We start from the raw sequence: 20,014 nt of genomic DNA, 5'->3' as shown, positions 1-20,014 counted from the left end.
ACCTTTGGATACAAGCAATCTGGAGGAGGCAAAGAGCAGAGAGAACAAAGAGGCAGATGTGAGGGCTTTTCTTAGAAGCAAAGACAGAGTCAGAAGCACTGTGTGGCTCTTAAAATTTTTAAACCTTTTCTCTGACAAAAGAACATACTTGAAGGGATTAGAATTTCTTCGTTGTTATTTATACCTAAACAGGAAGAGGAAAAAACAGTGGCAGACTTCTTCGGCTTAATACTCTGTTGGGCTCAGGATCTCAAATACCTGCCACTTTGCCAATGCCGAACTTACTCATGAAATTATACGTTTAGTCTGTGCAATTAAACATTCTTTGTCAGGGAATATATCTGGGAGCTCAGGCTCGTCCTTTCAGGCCAGCACCGTGACCAAGGCGCTTTCTCCCAACATTTGGGTTTCCAAGCATCACCAATGGTGGGTGCTGGGATGCCGTGCACGCTGCCCTTGGCTGAAACCCTCACTTACTGGCGTGTCATTCTTGCAAGGACCACCCGCTCCCAGGAGAACACACTTCGGATGACCTTGCTCTCATTAACTCAAAATTCAGTTGTCCTGGTTCACTTCCCATGCCCTCCCAGTGGAGAGCAGATTATAATCACAAACTCAGGGCCACTAATTATGGACTTCACATGCTTGTTGAAATGTTCCTTCCCTGCTGGCCTCGAGATTTCTGCTGCCTTGCAAAACTGCATGGGCTAAATCAACAATGCATCATGGTGGGAACAATGAAAGGCTATACAGGAAAAAATACTTCCTGTTATGTAATCTGGTAAAGCACATCAGTCTGAGATCCTGTAACCTGAGATCCTGTAACTACCGTGCTGTCTTTAAATCTCTCTCACTACCGTTCTCAGAGCATCCGCCTACCATTTTCGTCGAGATAGGTCAACAGGATAGAGCTGGATTCTGTCCCTTCTAAGGCATAATCCAATGGGATATTTCCATTAACATCCTGCAGGAGGACGTTGGCTCCAGCCTGTAAGAAAAAAAGAGCAGTTATAACATAGATACTGTTAACAAAGAAAGCAGATCAAAACTCTCCATTCTGTGTTGGTCAGAAAACAGGTCTGAAAAAGTCTGTATTAGATACAACCCTGTAGAATCATGTAGGAAACTAATTACTTTTTTTTAAAGACAAATACAATGCAGTCAATACTTTCTGAGAAACTCCAATGGGTTATTTAAATAATTTTATTTATTCATCTATTTATGAGAGACACAGAGACAGAGGCAGAGACACAGGCAGAGGGAGAAGCAGGTTCCTTACGGGGAGCCCGATGTGGGACTCGATCCCAGGATCCCAGGATCACGCCCTGAGCCAGGCAGACGCTCAACCACTGAGCCACTCAGGGGTCCCAGAAATTCCAATGGTTAAAAACATTCAACTGATCTTTGCTAGGCCTCATCCCCAAATCTTTCTCCCCATCCCTCTTGCTAAACCCCAAACATCCAATCCATGGCTGCAGAGCCAACTACATCTCTGTGTTGGTTGCTTTGTTTCCAATGCAGCAGAAGTTCTCCACATCTTCGGATAGTCTCTGTGGAGAACTTTTCTATGAACTTTGACTGATCTTCCCCAAACTACCTTATAAGCTCTTCAAGCATCCTGCTCTCTTCAGAAGGTCATCTGAAAGTTATTTTCACACTACCATGTTCTAATAAAGGCTTGGGCTAACGGCTTCCAGTTGTGTGTGTGTGTATGTGTGTTTTCCTCTTTCCAGTAATGATTTTCTGAAAAAGGCACAATCTGTAGATATTAGCAGATGAAGTATATTAAGTATGGCCATTACACATCTTTTAGCTTCAAAGCACCCTTCATCAAGCACCTTTGATGATGCATGTCCCCCCCACCGGCCACCGCTCATCTCAACTGAAATACAATGACAGCTATCCTTTCCTTTTGAGAAAAATTTGATCACATAAATCTTCGATGAGCTCCATAAAATTTATCAGGCATGGTTTGCATCTTTTCTCCAAGGGCATGGTGTGAACATCTACCCACTGACCGAGATTCTTCAGGGTTCACCTCCCAATGACAAGTCACTGATCTCAGGCCAGAGAAATGCAAGTCTTACACCATTCCTTTTACTGAATACAATTCTGGGCTGCAACGTTACTGAAGTTCATATCCTTGCTGAATTTCTATCGTTACATAAAACAGTGTGTAACATTCATAATCTGACATACTAATATATGGGGTTTTGCTTCTGTTATTCTATATCTGTATTAAGCAGCTTTCCTATACCTTACCGATTCCACACAGGGTTTCCAAAGGACTGCTCTGAATATTCTGTGAAGACAAAACTAAAAGTACATCAAGGTGGCAAACTAGTCCATATCTTACTCTGTGCCCTGCAGAGAACTATATTGCTCACCTCATCACTCAGAGTGCACCACATTTTATTTTCTATAATCATATCGATATACTCCCGTATTTGAACAAATTAGGTTCTTATATTTCAGATTTTCACTTAGCTATGGAAGCATGTAAATTTAAGGTCCTTAAGACTTTAAACCGTCTTCTTAGTACATTTAATTTTTTTTTTTTACTTATTCCGAGTTTGAAAAGAAAGCACTCCAGGCAATATTGTTAAGTAGACTTGGCTAAGGAGTCCTATCCTTTGGGGTCCAACCAGGAAGGTAAGATTTTGCATACCTATTTATGTATCAATTGTTAAAGGACCAATTAAGAGAGAGAACCACAGGGTGTCATTACTGATTTCAATACCAATAGGTAGAAGTAAATCAAGGTGTTCTCCTTCTCCCCAGTGCATAAATGCTTCAGCTGGAATCTCATCTATGCCAAACATCTGGAGATAAGGCAACAGTGAAAATCACCGAGAAAGATGTTTTGTCAATAACAACAAAAATAAATAGGAGAACAACTTAGTGCTGATGGAGATGGGATACTTGGAGAGAACACTTTCTATTGTATAAGAAGCAATGAGGCTCTTTCAAAGTAAGTCTGAAGCTGATACTTGATGCTCAGTATTTTAGCTGGGCTCATTCATTGTAATTCCAACGCATACATCACTCACCAGTCTGTGCTACTCAATTACCAGGCATTCTCCCCTGTACAGAAGCCAGTCTTCCCTGGGGATTGAAACTTCCCTCATCAAAGACACAGCTTATTCCTACTCCCTGTGACACTCTCCCCCACCCCCACCTGTTATAGTGCCTGGCACATGTTAGGCACTAAAAAAGATTTACCGAAAAAAAAAATAGGAGCCAAAAACTAAACTTAGGCTAATTATTAAAAATTAAGGCAGAGAACTATAAGTTTCATAACTTTTAACTAAATTGCCTGACCTTTATTTTCAAAGGTGCATGAATAAAATTACAAAATCACTATATGCATACTTATGTTTCCTGCCTTTGTTTTTTCAAGTAGACATCTGTGACTCACCTTTCCTTCCTTCCATCTTCCTTCCTTCCTTCCTTCCTTCCTTCCTTCCTTCCTTCCCTCCCTCTCCTTTCTCCTCTCACCCTCTCCTCCCTCTCCATCTCTTCTTTCTTCCACCACTGGACAGGGTAGGAGTACCCCACCTACAGTGGTCCCGGTGCCTGACCATCTGGTCTTGGGAAAGGTCCCTAGACAGACGGAGCCACGTGCAATAAGAACATTCGTCCTCAAAGATCCCCTGAGAAGCTGTATACACTTCTGAAATTGTACATCTATTAAGAAAACAAAAATGGGAAAAACCACCATTGATAAGAATCACGACTGATTACCATTCTCCACGTGACTAGCTCAAGTATTAATGTGCAATTTTGGTTGTTAATGCATCCCACTGGAACTGAGGGGCTGAGGATGTGCAAAGTAAGATTTCTCTTTAAAATGTCAGAGACCTGCCTTAATATCATCAGGAGAGTCTAATTTCTAGCATAGGGAAAGGAAATGGCCTGTGGGGTTGGGAATTAGTAACATTTATAATGCATTGTGCTGGTACTTACTTTTCTTTAATACTTTGAGCTACTCAGTAGTACAAAATGATTTTCTAAATTTTGCAAAGTGAGAGCCAATAAATCATTCAATAAAAATCTCACCTTGATATTTTCCATTTTTAATATGGAAATTTGAAAAAGAATATGTATTCAAAAATATTTTTTCTCTTCCAGACATGATATTCTTAAATACTTAAAAAAAAAAAAAACCCAACATCCTTTTTACATTTCAAATTTCATTCCACTAATGCTGAATCAACTAAATGGTTTTCTAAAGCACGGAGTATAAAAGCTGGCAAAAAGTGCTCCTGAGCTGGTACACATATTAATTACAGTGTTTTCGTGGATACAGGACTCCCTATTTTCAGTGCAGAATGTGGGTGCCAATAGTAACCATGAACTTTCATTTCTCCCATGTGCTGGTGGGTACATTTCACTGTGCCTGGCCAGCTCGGGTGTCCACTCCCCTTTCTTGTTTCAGAGTATGAGAAGGTGGGTGAGGTGAGGGCTTTAGATGAGATTTTCAAACAGAGGACAAAGCATGTCCAAGGTTGCACTTACTCTATGGTACAAGGAAAACTGTCTAAGCAATCACTATACATTTTCTAAAGCTCAAATATTATTTTAAAATAGCTGAACACTGTACTTTATAAAAACAGATGGCTTAGGAACTGGCTGTGTGAAAAGGGTAGCGAGAGTGAAAATAGAGTGTGGATACACATACTTTTTCATTTATATTTGGTTCCTGTGAGTCCTCTAAGCCCTGGGAGGTGTGTGTGCACGTGCACACATGCATGTGTTTGTGCAAAACATCTTCCTACATCTATATCCCACACACAATCACCAGATATCAAATTTTTTACACTGACAATACTCATTATCCTCTGTCTTACTGAAAGAAGAAATTTCTAATTAGGACAAACTTGCATTAGTGAGAACAGCTCAACCAAAATGTTATCTTTGTACCATATAGCCTGTGAGGCAAGTTCTTCAGTTTGGCTTCAAGACAATCAATCACATTGTGACTGGTTTTCATCAGGGAAATGAAAATAATCATTGTTATCTATGCAAAATCCCACTCCTCAAATATTTTCTTCAGTTGAGGGTTGGATGGTTCCTATGGGGAACCCTGCACACATTTTCCCTAAGGCACACCACCCAAACACCAGCTTGTCCTAACTTATGTCCCTTGGTGTTGGAAATGGAACTCAAATATATCACCTTCCAGCCCCCAGATGGGATTCGTATCTACTGCCTAACAGATGACATATGAACTCACAATCTTATAAATAAACATTTTACTGGTTGCTTTATGTAACAGTTTAATGTCAATGAATATCCTTGCCAATCCTGTCATTTAGTAATAATTCTTTTAACACATTAATACTGGAATTTTACCACTTTCCACATGCTAACATTTACTGGTAACTCTATTTTGATATAAGTGCAAGTTCAGTTAATGTCTCAAGGGTAGCCCAAAGAGCTCCTGTGTACCTGTTATGACTTGAATTGCATCTCCTCTCCCAAAAGGAAACAATGAAGTCCTAATCCCTAGTAGCTGTGAATATGGACATCTTGGGAAACAGGGTGGGTGCAGATGCAATTAGGTGGGTCCAGATGAGGGTACACGTGCACACACACACACACACACACACACACAGTGAAGGCGGCCACATGAACAAAGAGTCAGAGTTGGGGGCCTTGCCACCACCAGCCAGGAACACCGGGTGCCACTAGGAGCTGGATGAGACAAAGAAAGAGCCTCTCCCAGAGGTCGCAGTAGGGTGCAGTACTGCTGACTTCTTGTTCAGACTCCTGGCTGCCAGAACTATAAGACAATAAATTTGTTGCCTTAAGCCACTTAGCTTGTGGTACTTTATTATAGCTACTCTAAGAAACTTATACTCTGCCCTTTATCCAAATTTGCCAATTTATACTTGCCCTCTATTTTTGCACTCTCTCTTTATTTTTCCTGAATCTCTCTTTTTTTAAAAAAGATTTATTTATTTGAGAGAGAGAGAGAATGCACATGCACATGCACATGCACATGCAAGAGCAGGGGGAGGGGCAGAGAGAGAGGGAGAGAGAGAACCCCAAGTAGACTCAGTGCTGAGCATAGAGCCCAACGTGGGGCTCGATCCCACCACCCTGAGATCACAACCTGAACTGAAATCAAGAGTTAGATGTTTAACTGACTGAGCCACCCAGGTACTGGTACCATGTCCCTTTATCTCTAATATTTTAGTATGTATTTCATAAGAATAAGGGTAATTCTCACACAGAAAATTCAGCATTATTAAATACTATTAGCCACCATGCATACTTAAGTTTCATTAATTTTTCCATTTGTGTTGTTGATAGCTATTTCTCTTGACTCAGGGAGTAATCCACCACCCCATTGTGTGTAGTCGTGCTTTCTCTTTAATTCCCTCCAATGTGGAACCATCCCTCTGTCTTTTCAAGATCTTCTCTCATCTGTCCTTACAGGAATGTTTTCAGCAGACAAATCACAGAGGGAATGACACGTGTGTCACATCGTACCCTATCAGATGGCACATGATGTCTCTTGGTCCCAATCACTGATGGAGTTAACCTTGATCACTGGCAGAGGTGAGGTTTGCCAGGTTTTTGCAGGATGGAACTATAGCTAGGAAGCCAGCAGTCCACGGTGATACTAAGCAACACAGAACTACCTGAATACAGGGGAGAAGAGAAAGCTCTTCCTTACAACAGAATACTGACAAATGCATGCAGGAGAATGCATTCCTTACAACAGAATACTGACAAATGCATGCAGAATACTGACAAATGCATGACAAGGTTAGAACCTGGCATTCGCTCTCATAATAACTGATTCAGAGGACAGTCATGGGATGCTAACGCTCTGTTTCCTGGGTGCTGCTGGAAAGGCGGAAGTTTGAGCGAAACTTTGATGAGGAATAGAATATTTACACAGTCCTCAAATATCCTGCCACAAAATATTCTACTTAAATATAAAAATGTTGGCGTCCAACATGATAGGAAAAATAGAAAATTCTGGAAGCGGATGTTTTGTGCTTTTGAATTGCAGATGGTTTCACTTCTTTCTGTAGAAAATTTTGCATTATGTGCTAGCAGGAAAAAAATGAAGGTTGTCCCAAACGAATGTATAATGTACGAGCAATTATTTTAGGTCAGAGCCCATTCTAATAGCATTCTGCAAGCTTTTTGTTTTAAGATACCAGGAATTGTACCATGAGATTAGAGGGATCACCTGACAAGTGCCTGTGTCATCCAGACTCCCATCAGTTAAAGATTGTCTACAATTTTTTTTAATTCATTTGACCAAAAATACTGTTTTGGGAAGTGCAACAACATTCACTATTCATGGAGTCTCGTATTAAATAAACAATAAATTTTGCGATCCTACAAGAAATGCACATTCAAAAGAAAGAAACACGTATTGAGATAAGAACAAGAAGTCTAAATGGGGTTTCTGAAGTCCATAAAAATTTAATGGTGTATTTCCAGTATCTTGCATTCACTGAGGTGGTAAGTTTGGTGACACTATTCAGAAATGGAAGACGGAACATAAAACCTTAAAGAGCAGGGTGCCTGGGTGGTTCAGTCAGTTAAGCATCTGCCTTTGGCTCAGGTCATGATCCCAGGGTCCTGGGATCAAGCCCCACATCAGGCTCCTTGCTCAGTGGGAAGCCTGCTTCTCTCTCCCTCTGCCTACCCCCTGCCTATGTGCTCTCTCTCTTTGTCAAAGAAATTTTAAAAGTCTTAAAAAAAAAAAGAACTCAAGGAGCTGAAAAACAGGCACATGATAGTTAAGGAGTGTTTGAAAAGAAGAGAGAATTTTTCTTGGTACAACAAAATGAGGCTTGGCATCAGAGCATGCTCTGAGTGCTGGGGTGTTCATGACCAAGGGCAATACACCCAATTCTGCCCCTCAGTTTGCAAAGTGGAGCCAATTATTACCAGTTGATGAAGATGCCAATTCACCTCAGTGTAAGCCTACACTGCACAGTGTTGACATGCAGTAGGCATTCAAGAAATTATAGCGCTACTAATAAAATTAATTGGAAAAAGAAAGAGCTTGTTAAATATGTTATTTGTAAAGATAACCATAAGCTATACTCTATTAAATCAACCATCCTTCTCTGCACACAGTTTTTGGCTGGGTCCTGAATTCAAGTTCCAAACAGCATGGGCAGAATGAAACAGCTGGGAAGAGAGAGGGAGGGAAGTTCAGCCCCAGCTCCTCAAAACGCAGAGGATGGTAGATTTGGTTTGATTACTTCCCTTCATCCCCTCACTCTTACTATACCATATATTTAACAAAACCAGCAATGAGGAAGTAAAAATAATTTCAGTCAATGGCAAGGAATACTTATAAAATGTCATGCCCAGAATACACAGGTCCAACAAGGTTAAAAGCTCCAAGGGCAGCATCTAATGCAAACCAGAAAAAATACCAGAATGTCTTCTATTATAACTGTTATTGAAAAAAGTGCAATGTGCTCTGAGATGTATAAGGGAACTCTTTGTAAATCTGTTCCTTAAAAAGAATCCAAGTGTAATAAAATACTTTATTTTTTTAAGATTTTATTTATTTATTCATGAGAGATACAAACAGATGCAGAGACATAGGCAGAGGGAGAAGCAGGCTCCCTGCGGGGAACCTGATGCGGGATTTGATCCCAAGACCCTGAGATCATGACCTGAGCCAAAGGCAGATGCTCAACCACTGAGCCACCCAGGTGTCCCTAACAAAGCACTTTAATGAAAGATGAAGTAGAAATTTACAAGTCTTTCTGAAAGAGATCTCAAAAAAATTTTCCAATTCATTTATTTGTAGGTAACTTATTACTTAGTTTTTTGAAAGTCTGTCTTCCAGCCATTGACCAAAGAAAACACTATAGACCCTTCACTATTGCTTACAACCAATTATTTGAGAATGAAAAGAAAACTTTCTCACAATTCTGCTCATCTTCAAGAACAAACTCCTAAGAACTGCCAAAGCTTCAAACAAATCAGAACAAAGACAGCAAATCATTTTTATAAAAAGACAAGCAAAACCATAAGACTCTCCCAAAAATGCAACCTAAAATCACTGAACAAAAGACCCAAAGGGCCATCAAATGCAATCAAGAAAAACAGGGGCTCGTGTTCTTAGAAAGTACGTACCCTCTGTTCCCTGCATCGTTTTACACTTGTTATGACTGTTGAATTAGGCAATTGGCAGAAATGCTACTTTATAGGGTACATTCAGAAAGCAAGCCCTCTCATTCTGAAATATCATGCCACCCAAAGGAACAGGCGGAGAAACAAACTGTTAGACCTCAAAACCCCAAGACACTGAATCGCCACCTCTTTCCCCAAGGCTCAGCTGAACATCTCAGTTGAAAGCCCTGCAGCAGTTAGGGAGAAAGAGGGTCAGGTAGGGTGTGCGCCCGCAGAAACAGAGTGAACTACCCCTGATGACCACCAGTGAATGGGGCTGAGAAGGAAGAACCCATTTTCTCAGCAGGCTGTCTCTCTTGGACTCGAGTCAGACCAACCAGAAGACCGATGGCCTTCTACCTGTCCACTATCACAAAAACTTAAGAAACTGAGGCAGAGAGTTCATTCATCTCTGGTCTCAGGCAGAGACTTCCCCATGGGTTTCCATTGTTTAAGCACAGAAAACTAAAAGCACACAACTTTCCTCCTGATTCTAGAATGTTGGCAGATAATGTAGTAGGCGATACTATTGGGGAATCTGTTCATTCATTAAGAACTATGTATTAAGCCATTATAATTAAAATGTACTTTGAGATTTTAATGATTGTAAATTCTGATGGTAATAACAATTTTTAAATCTGTATTACAACCATTTAAAATTTTATGAGTCGAAATTATATTGGAAAACATTTTTATAGCTCCCTCTATAAACATCCTAATGTCAATAATTATTACTTTGGGAGCATGTAAATATTTATGCATTGCACTGCTGCAGTTCTTTGGGAAGGTGGGAAGTGGCTAACTTCTGTCTGCATGAAAAGAAGATCCACTGGGATTTCCTGATGGCCATGTGGTAGGAGAGAAAGGACGACTGCAGAATGATTCCACGTGTGTTTACAAAATATGTAAGAAAGAAAGGGTAACTAATGAATTCCAGGTGAATTGCTGTGGATGGCATTTACAGCCCTACTGACAAAGCTGGTACATATTTCTTCATATAACAGAAGTTTGTTGGGACACAAGGAGAAGATGGGCACATAGCAGTAGATGGACCTGATGGGGCCTGGGATTGGGGGACCTAAGAGTTTAATCCCTATCTCCCAGACTAAAGATGAAAGTCAAAGTGCAGCGAGAAACATAGTTATTTAATATGAAATAGATATAAAAACCAGAGGAACCATCTAAAGGAGTTCAAAGTGATTGTATCTGGAAAGGAAAATGTGAAGGGAAGAGCTGATGGGAAAGACCTGGCTTAATCTGACAAGTTTCCTGTAGAACTCTCTGGCTTTCTAAATATCAGTGTATATGACAAATACAAAACTAAAGTGAAAGCAATGGCGCACATAAAATTATTTATGTCATGAAACATTTATTGCCATAATCATGAAATTATGTAATAACAGTGTCATAAAAATAAAAAAAGTAATGACAATTTGTATAAGATGCCTAAAATAACAGAATATTTAACTAAGGACATTTGTATGATCCAATGGCATATCACTAAACCACGTTGTAGAAGAAAACTCTAAGACCTGGAGATGTCCAGAAAGTGTGTATAAGAAGACAAGCTACCAATATGTACACACAGTATCAGATAAATGCATAAATTCTAATATGTGGGGAAGAGGAAAGATGGGTTACAGAACACATCAAAACATGTTCGGTGACTATCTTTATGTGATAGAATTATTAGTGACTTAATTTTTTTCTTTACATTTATGGATTTCTTTTTTCTACAATAAATGTGATATTTATATTGAGAATAATATGCTTCAGAATAAGCAATGAACAAAACTATGAAAGGAGATGAAAACATATGACCATTCCCTTGGGTCCAGTGGCAAGTTCCAAATCTACTAAAGTCAAAGTAAGGAGTAAAACTTTTAGACAAGTCGAAGATTATCTGGTGAGCGAGCCTGAGTAACATTTGAATCAATGAATGGCCATGATATAATTAAAGGCCAACCATCCAATTAAAAGATACAATTTTGTAAGCAAGTATATTGAGTAAGTGTTTCTGAGAAAAAGCTAAGAAAGAAATCATGGGTTCCACGTTAGTAGAGTCCTCTATGGTTAGGGTAAATTGAACATAATTTTAAGGTTTTGTGCAAGTCACTTATATTACATGACCTACTAAGCCACTCATTTCCCTTCATATCATGGTTTTGTGTGAACCACACAATATTTATTTACTAAGACCTTGCATGAAATGAGCCAGTGTCTTCCCACTTCATTGATTATTCATGTAATTATTCTCCAATGCCAGCCAGTGTACTCTACTTTCTCAAAAGCATATTTTGAGGGCGCCCGAGTGGCTCACCCTGTTAAGTGTCGAGCTCTTGGTTTCAGGTCAGGTCACAATCTCAGGTCTTGGGACCCAGCCCTGAGCTGAGGTGGGCTCCAAGGTCAGCAGGGCATGGGCTTGAAAATTTTTTCCTTCCATCTCTTCCCCCACTTGTGCACAGGCTCTCGCTTGCTCTCAAATAAATAAATACATCTTCAACAAAATCATATTTTGGTAATCTGAAAACTCCGTTCTTTACTCTGAGAAAATACAGCCTTTTTCAAATCTGTTTACCAGCAAATTGTGAATATGGGCAGTTAACAGTTCCATCCCTAAATCTCTCTCTCTCTCTCTCTCTCTCTCTCTCTCTTTTCCTTTAGTCTAGCATATTCTATTACAGTTTTAATGCTCCATGCTGCAATATCCATATACATAAGGGGAAACCATGCAGAGTTTATACGTCCTTACATTTCAGCTGTGGATGCAGTTTGCAACTTCCTTAGCGTTTGCTTTACTATGTTTGAATGGCTATCTTCTCCTGTTAATTCTAGCTCCCCCATCCACAAAGAAATTCTCAAGGCATGCTTTCCCTGGATTTCACAACAGTCCCTGCTTCTGGTTAGCCTTCCAAATCTGGCTTCTCATTTCCAGTCTTCTTTGCAATTCGTGTTTCTCTAACAGTCCTTTAACTGGTTTGCTTCAGACCCTCTTTTAAATGCTTCTTTTTTTGGACTTGATATTTGACAGGTTGACCTGACTTACTCCAGGGTCTCTGTTTTGATGTGTGTGCAAAGATTTCCAATCTCTCTCAATCTCTCTCTTGTCCCAGATCACCTGCCTCCTGGACTTCTCTAGGTGCATTTTTCATGGATCCTGAACTTGACACATTCAACAAGGACCACATGGCCCTCCCACTGAAGAGCATTCCTCCACTGGTGTTTGCACCATCCCTTACAATTTCCAAAACATGGAAGGCTTAGAGTCATTTTTAAATTCCCTCTCCTTCTTTAACATTAAAAGAAAAGAAAAACCTGCGTTACTATTGACTTCACTTTCATAATATATCAACAATATTTCCTTCACTCTTAACACTACACCCTAAATCCACAGTGACTTATAAGTATTTCAGGTGATATTCTTCAAAGGCACTGCCTCTTATGAGAAGCCCCTTCTATCTTAGTTCATGTGTGCCCAGGGCCTCAAGGACCTGCTCCACATACTTACCCCATCATAGCCCTCACCCAAAGCTGAGATTTGATACACAGCATACATAAAATCATTGATATAAATATATTAATGATCATATACTGATGAACAAATTAGTGTTTATATTCACTTTTTACTTTCTGTACTACACAAGAGTATCACTGTTTAAGGCCAAAGACCCTGTTTTTCTTGTTACTCATATATTCTTGGGAACAAGTATAGCACCAGGCACACAGCAGATTCTCAATAAAAAATGGACTTGATGAATGAATGAATTAATTAATTAATTCACATCATAAGTTAACCAGAGATACTTTTGAAAATAGTATTTCTATTTTTATTCTGAGTTTGAGAGGAAGATTGACAGCTTATAGCTTACTGAGGATGGCTTTCTTATTCTAAAATAGTCATTAGAATTTATACTAATTCAGGGAATAGTACTTGTAAGAAGCAGATAAATCTGACTGCAACAGGAAAAGGTTACATCCATCAGGATTCAAGGACTGCTAAGCAGATCTATCAATGATGTTCTGCAGGGTGGAGAGGTGGCTTCCTCTCCAAACTCAGCCCCGGACCATCCTTACACCTGGGACCATTCAAGTACCTCTTTCAATAAGGTGATGGGACATGGTCCCTGCCAAACTCTGAAATCCCATAATTCTACTCCAGGTTTTGAGGTCTCTTTTGCATTTTAGTATCTGCAGTTCTCAGATGAGGATACAGAAGTGGTATAAAAACCATGAGACAAAGAAGCTACCTTCAAGATGTTTACAGTTTATTTAAAGAGTCCAATTAAATTTACAAAATAATCCCCATTGGCATTAAAGCACAAGAAAGACAGTAGGTACAGAAGGGTGGCAGAGATGGGGATGGACGTGAACTCTAGAAACAAACAAACCCCAGGTGAATCCCCACCTGGCTATGTCACTGACTGTATAAACCTGGTCAACATCATCATTAAGATCAGGTGTCATCTCACCTGGAGATGAAACATAAGTGAGTTCTCTTATATATTCCATTGTTGAGATTTTCTCATTATCAGTGACCTTCCAATGAACTCTCCCCGATCTCAAACATTCTGCCCTCAAGGATTTACGCTACCAACTAACCTCTACACAGAGGAGTAACAGAGATGGGGACACTGGATTGTGGTAGAGCCAAATGCCCATGCAGCAGAGTGTCCTTTCTTCTCTCCGACTCCACTGAAAAGTTTCCTCAACTTTTACCTGCATTTCAAGGCAAGCATGGTTGTAAGACCGTTTTTCTAAGGTGTGTGGGGTCCCTGTAGACTATCCCTCTTAGAATCCCTGTCTCAGGGCACTGTAAAGCCTCCTTAACCCTGTCTCAGGGCACTGTAAAGCCTCCATATGCTGGATTGGCCAGAGTGGGCTGGGGGCCCCCCTGGTCCAAGGGCTCTGGGCAATGCTGAGCTAGACACCTGCATTCCAGGCATGGTCTGTAAAGACCTCATCAGGATGTGCCTGGATGGGGGATGCACAGACCCTTTTCTATGGTCCTTCTTTTATTTATCACTTTCATTTATTTGAGAATGGAGGCAGGTGGTAACTGTGTCCCCATGGCTGAGGGCAGCGGGACAAGCAAGAGTTAGATCCAATAATGTGATTCTAGAATCGATACTTGCTGAATATTAAAATCAGTTGGTGTGATAAGCAGCATTTTAAGCTGGACCTCTTCTCACAGCCCCTAAGAGGAGGCTCGGCTGCACAACCTCCCAGCTGTCACAGCTGTGCAGTCTTGTGCTTCCTGGCAGAGTTATCGTTCTATCCCCAGCCTTACAGTCATGCAGATGCCACCATCAAATGACTCTCTTGCTTCTATTAATATAGAAATTAACTTTCAGATTTATCCTACTTTTACTTCCAGGTCAACAGAAAATACTGAATGGTAACTAGGTTTCCTATGGCATCATTTTGGTGTGGCCTTTTTTTTTTTTTAATTTATTTTTTCAAGCCAAAAAAGTTATGTCATCTTTTACTAGATATATTCTTGACTCCTATGTACACTCCTACCCGATTTCTAGTTTTCAAACTTTTAACCCAATGATTTTACTAAAAGTCTTCAATTACTACAGAAAAGAGTAGAACCACTTTTGTCTGCCACCTGGTTCCCATGCTGTTTTCCTTCATATGCTACATGCGCTGGGGCGGGGTGTGGGTGGGGTCAGATGGAGCTAAATTCACATGCATCTTAGTTTGACTGCACTTTTCCTACATCACATCTTCTGTATGATACTCCCTCATCTTCTGTCCTCAGTTTCTCTAGTAGTACAAGTCGCTGAAATTCTCCTGAGTCTCAACAGGCCAGTGACTTAATAAACAGCAGAACAGAACAAGTGCCCACCAGACAAAATGTCAAAAATATATGAATGATTGTAGATACAGGTTTTATGCGTTTTATGAAACAGTCCTTCCTGCCCCATCTGCACAAAAAAAAAAAACTGATGGCTATTCACACTTCAACAGAGAAGCTTTAAATGCTATTATATTATCTGTAAGTTATACAGTTCTTAAAGTAAAAATTTTCAGAAAGTTTAGATATTTTTTTTAATGGACTCATCCTGAAGAGAACATAGCCTACAAAATCTGTCAGAGTGATTTTCATTTGGCATGTCCTCGCTCACGCTTTCTGAATTAAATTACATATATAAATAAAAGTGTAGATCTCATAATATCTTCATTGAATATGAAAAAGTCCAAAGTATAAATTACCTGACATCATATATTTAGTAATATTAAAATACCCAGATCTGGTTGCTGTAAAAGAGATAACATTGAAAAAGAAATAGGGGTGTCAAGAATCATGAATGACAGCAAAGATATTACATTAAAGCGTTGGTCAGAAATATGCACTGTTCGGGGTCTGATGTTTATGAACCTCCTCAAAATAAATGAGTAGTTTGCACCATCCTGGTACGATAATGTGCTTTTCAAACATGGTTTAAAGATTGAATGTGGGATCCCTGGGTGGCGCAGTGGTTTGGCGCCTGCCTTTGGCCCAGGGCGCGATCCTGGAGACCCGGGATCGAATCCCACGTCAGGCTCCCGGTGCATGGAGCCTGCTTCTCCCTCTGCCTGTGTCTCTGCCTCTCTCTCTCTCTCTCTCTGTGACTATCATAAATAAAAAATAAATAAAAAAATAAAGATTGAATGTTTCTTTATATTTGACTGTGAAGGAATTTCTGACTTTGTGGAGCTTGATTTATTAATAAACACTGCACCCAAGTCCCTGGGATGAGTTCTGAATTAAGTAAAAAGAAAATAGTTTGTCACCCACATCTAGCAGCTAGTGTGACAGCCAGGTCTGTTCTTCCAGGGAGCCCTAATGACTAGATTCAAAAGACCACATTTCTCCATCTGCTCATGCTCATGGAAATTACTTCAACATTTTCTCTTCTCTTTAGCTGAAAAGACTGTAGGGAAATCTAAGCGCCTCAGAACTAAGAGGTCGTCATAACAGTGATCTTTTACAGAAGGAGTTCAATGCAAGTCATCACTAGTAAAATATAAACTCCTAAGCAAGCTCTACCTAGAGGACACATAGATGGGACAAATCTGCATCAGACACCAGTCATAAATCTACAGGGAATAAAAACTGAGAAAAATAACAATTTGAACCAAAAATCAAGGTGTCTCCCTTCCAGTAAGTGGCTGTATGTGGTCTGATGGGGCAGTGCCTAGATGTAGCAGCACTAAGTTACTATTGAAACAATCATACTCTAACACCAATGTTATCATGAAATCGTCTCTAAGTGTGACTGTAGGAACTTGGATGACAGATATTTCTTATCTATCCATATCTTCCAATCATAAAAGATGTGTTGGAAAAATAAATAAATAAATAAATAAATAAATAAATAAATAAATAAATAATAAAGTGTTGGGAGATATCAGAAAGGGAGACAGAACATAAAGACTTCTAACTCTGGGAAATGAACTAGGGGTAGTAGAAGGGGAGGAGGGCGGGGGGTGGGGGTGAATGGGTGACGGGCATGGAGGGGGACACTTGACGGGATGAGCACTGGGTGTTATTCTGTATGTTGGTAAATTGAACACCAATAAAAATTAATTTATTAAAAAAAAGGAAACTTCTATTATAAGCTATTTTCCAGCATTAGAAATGGAATATTCTAAAGACAAAGATAAAAATTTCAAAACACTGCTCTCATACTAAATTTATCACAGATGTAATGTGCTTAAAAGTGGGTAAATACTTAATTGATATTGGTTTAATGCACTATATTTCCTCCAGAATTTTCTTGTAGTGTAATAAATAGCCCATTAAAATGCTTTTATATTCTGGGCCATGCTAAAATGTGCTATTTTTTCCAATAGGTAGAATTTCCATTTTAAATTACAAGTTTCTAAAAGCATTTGAAGTTACTTTTAAAGGTTAAATTTATTATATTCATGGGAACCAATATTTTAGAAATTTTACAAAAATCTCTAAGGCAATTGTTATGGCACTGTATTCAATATTCTCATTGTAATATAAAGGATAAATTAGCAACCATCTAGTAGATAAATTTTAATATACCCTTGCAAGTTGTCATGTTAATACATAAATATTATGGGTTGTAAAGTGGAATGGATATTATGAGATCAGTTTTTTTTAAGATTTTATTTATTTATTCATGAGACACACACACACAGAGGCAGAGACATAGGCAGAAGAAGTAGGTTCCCTGTGGGGAGCCCAACATGGGACTAGATCCCAGGACCCCGGGATCACAATATGAGCCAAAGGCAGATGCTCAACTATTGAGCCATCCAGGTGTCCCATGAGATCAGTTTTACAAAAATATCTACGTTGTACTTATATACAACTACAAATGCATATATATATATATATATGATCATATGAATACATTGTTATGTCTTATAAAACAGAACCATATTATCTGTACTGTTCTATTACCATCTGCCATACTTGCTCATGCCCTTTACCACCCTGGTCCAAACGTTCATCTCCCCTGCAATGCTAACGTCACTATGCTAAGGGAGATAATTTCCACATGACAATCTGATCACATACCTACCCAACCTCATGTATAGCTCATCACTGGTTCCAGTCCAGGTTCCCCTTGTGTCTGACTGGGTCCCAACTACCTCTTCCTCCTTGTCATGCTCCTTCTACTCTCTCCAGTTGAGCCCTCGCCTCCTCTAGACCTGCCCTTTCTCATCTCATCACGGAGTCTGTACACAGGCTGTTCAACAGTCTGGGATGTTCTGTCCTCCCCTTCCATCTGATTAACACACCTGGCTCCTCCTTCAGATCTCACCTTGGTGATCAGCTCCTGGGGGAAGTCGTTTTAAGCCACCTAACACATGCCCTTGTTTCTCCATGCCAAGGGCTGGCTAAAGCTTGTAACTCTTCTTCCACTTTAGCGTATATTCAAAAGAGACAATTTCACAGATAGCAATTTCATGGTATCCCGCCACTCAAGATACTACTGATTTAGAGACTGATAGCTCTTTTACTGGGACTCCATGTATCACAGTCATTTAGCCAAGAAAAACCCAAAACTGTCAACAACTCACCATCCTGAACTCTGAGCCTTATTCATGTTGTCACCAAATAAAGAATATATGGGTCCCCTCGTCAATATCATGAAGTTGACTTTCTACCTGCCCCCTTGTCCAAAATGGACTGTGCCAGGTTCCAATCAGAATCCTCTTCCTCTAAATTCCACAACATTTGATAGACTGACTTATTTTTGCATTAAAATTGTTAACTCTACCTATCTGAAAATGAGACTCAGTCCATCTTTTACTATTTTATCATTACATCTTTTTCATCCAGCCCCATGTATCTCTCTTACATGTCCTTCACCTCCATCTGCACCCACTAACACAGAGGCCCTTCTTCTGGTTTTTCCTTTCTTTTCCTTTTCCATCTACATGGCAGGTGCATTTCAAATTGAAAGTCAATCATGTTGTATAATGACTCCCATGCTACAGTACACAAAGGGGCACTACTGCATCATGGCAAAGCCTCTCTTGAGCTGTGGCAGTGAACACAAGGTCAGAGGAGGAAATGGAGCATAGCAGAAATGCTATGTGGTGCTTCTCACTAAGTAAACCCTACCAGGTGTCTCTGACCAGACAGCAGTAGCTCAGGCCCCATGTAAGATCACAGTAGGGCCATGATGGCACAACCTTTCTCAGCTAGGGCTCTGGATGTAACTGTTTTTTCAGTCTTCAAACTTCCGAATTATTAGGAGCATTCCAGAAGTATTGGCCCATTATCTCATAGAGGAGCATCCTAGAGCAGAGCATCATGGTGTAACTCATTTGCTGAACTCCAGCTGGTAGTAGCTAGAAAAATCCTTCAGCTGAGTGCACCTAGTTTAGAAAGAGCCAGACATACAGACATCCATATACATCCTCAGAGGTCTCTTAGTTCAACACATTCCACTTCACTCCTGGAGGAAATACAACTGATAACTACGTTCCACTGAAAATAACAGCTCTCTTAAGTTACGAACTACTCATCGTTTCTAAGTGTGAGAAACTGGAAACACCTAAAGTTATCCAGAAGTATTACAGCATCTGAACTCTGGAACACTATGCAGCTGCTAAATATATGTTTGGACAAAATATTTAAAAGCATGGAATAATTTTGTGACATTTAAAAGAGACAGTATGTGGGATGCCTGGGTGGCTCAGTCAGTTAGGTGCCTGATTCTTGATTTCTGCTCAGGTCATGATCTCAGGGTCCTGGGATTGAGCCCCATGGCTGGATCCTGGCTAAATAGGGACTCTCTCTCCCTCTGTCCCTGCCCCTGCTCACACTCTCTCTCTCAAATAAATAAATATCTTTAAAAGTAAAAAAAAAAGATACAATATATACATATAACACAAATCCAAGTATTACATGTGTGCTACGCTCACCCACATAGGAGGACATGTACTAAAACAGAAACATTGACTTTATCTAACCAGCAGGATTGTGGATGACTTTTACATTCTTTTGGTTTTTCCATATTTTCCAATGCTTCTAAAATAAGTGTGAATTGCTTCTGTAACTAGAAAAATAAAACATCTTACTAAAAGGATATTCAGAAAGTAAGTAAATCTAAATGCTTTACAATATTAATGCAAATTGTTAAATCTTTTCAATTGTCTTAAATATAGATAAAAATGTTATTTATCATGAAAAGAACTTTTGAAGAGCCAATATAATTTACTAAAACTGGGAGCTTAAACAAATGAATAGGGAAGCTTAGGGAAGTTTTCCTTAGATGTTGGATGTGGAAATTTGTGTTTCTCAAACTTACCAAGCCTGAGAGAAAGCTCAAGGTTCATTTCTGCCAGATGTCTATGAAAGGTATGTAATTTA

General features: G+C 39.6%; 1 protein-coding gene across 1 annotated transcript in view; it reads right to left on the bottom strand.

The window, feature by feature from the left end:
- Window positions 1–20,014, bottom strand: part of MYO16 (myosin XVI) — a 444,013-nt gene that overhangs the window by 358,389 nt on the left and 65,610 nt on the right. Inside the window, exon 4 of the mRNA XM_055335623.1 lies at window positions 880–988. Coding sequence (XP_055191598.1) covers window positions 880–988 — 109 coding nt within the window. The remainder of the gene's footprint in view (window positions 1–879; window positions 989–20,014) is intronic.

The sequence above is a fragment of the Nyctereutes procyonoides genome, unplaced genomic scaffold, assembly GCF_905146905.1.
Source record: "Nyctereutes procyonoides isolate TBG_1078 unplaced genomic scaffold, NYPRO_anot_genome, whole genome shotgun sequence".
Classification (NCBI taxonomy): Eukaryota; Metazoa; Chordata; class Mammalia; order Carnivora; family Canidae; genus Nyctereutes; species Nyctereutes procyonoides.
The sequence above is the reverse complement of the archived record's forward strand: the minus strand, read 5'-3'. Positions and strand labels throughout refer to the sequence as shown.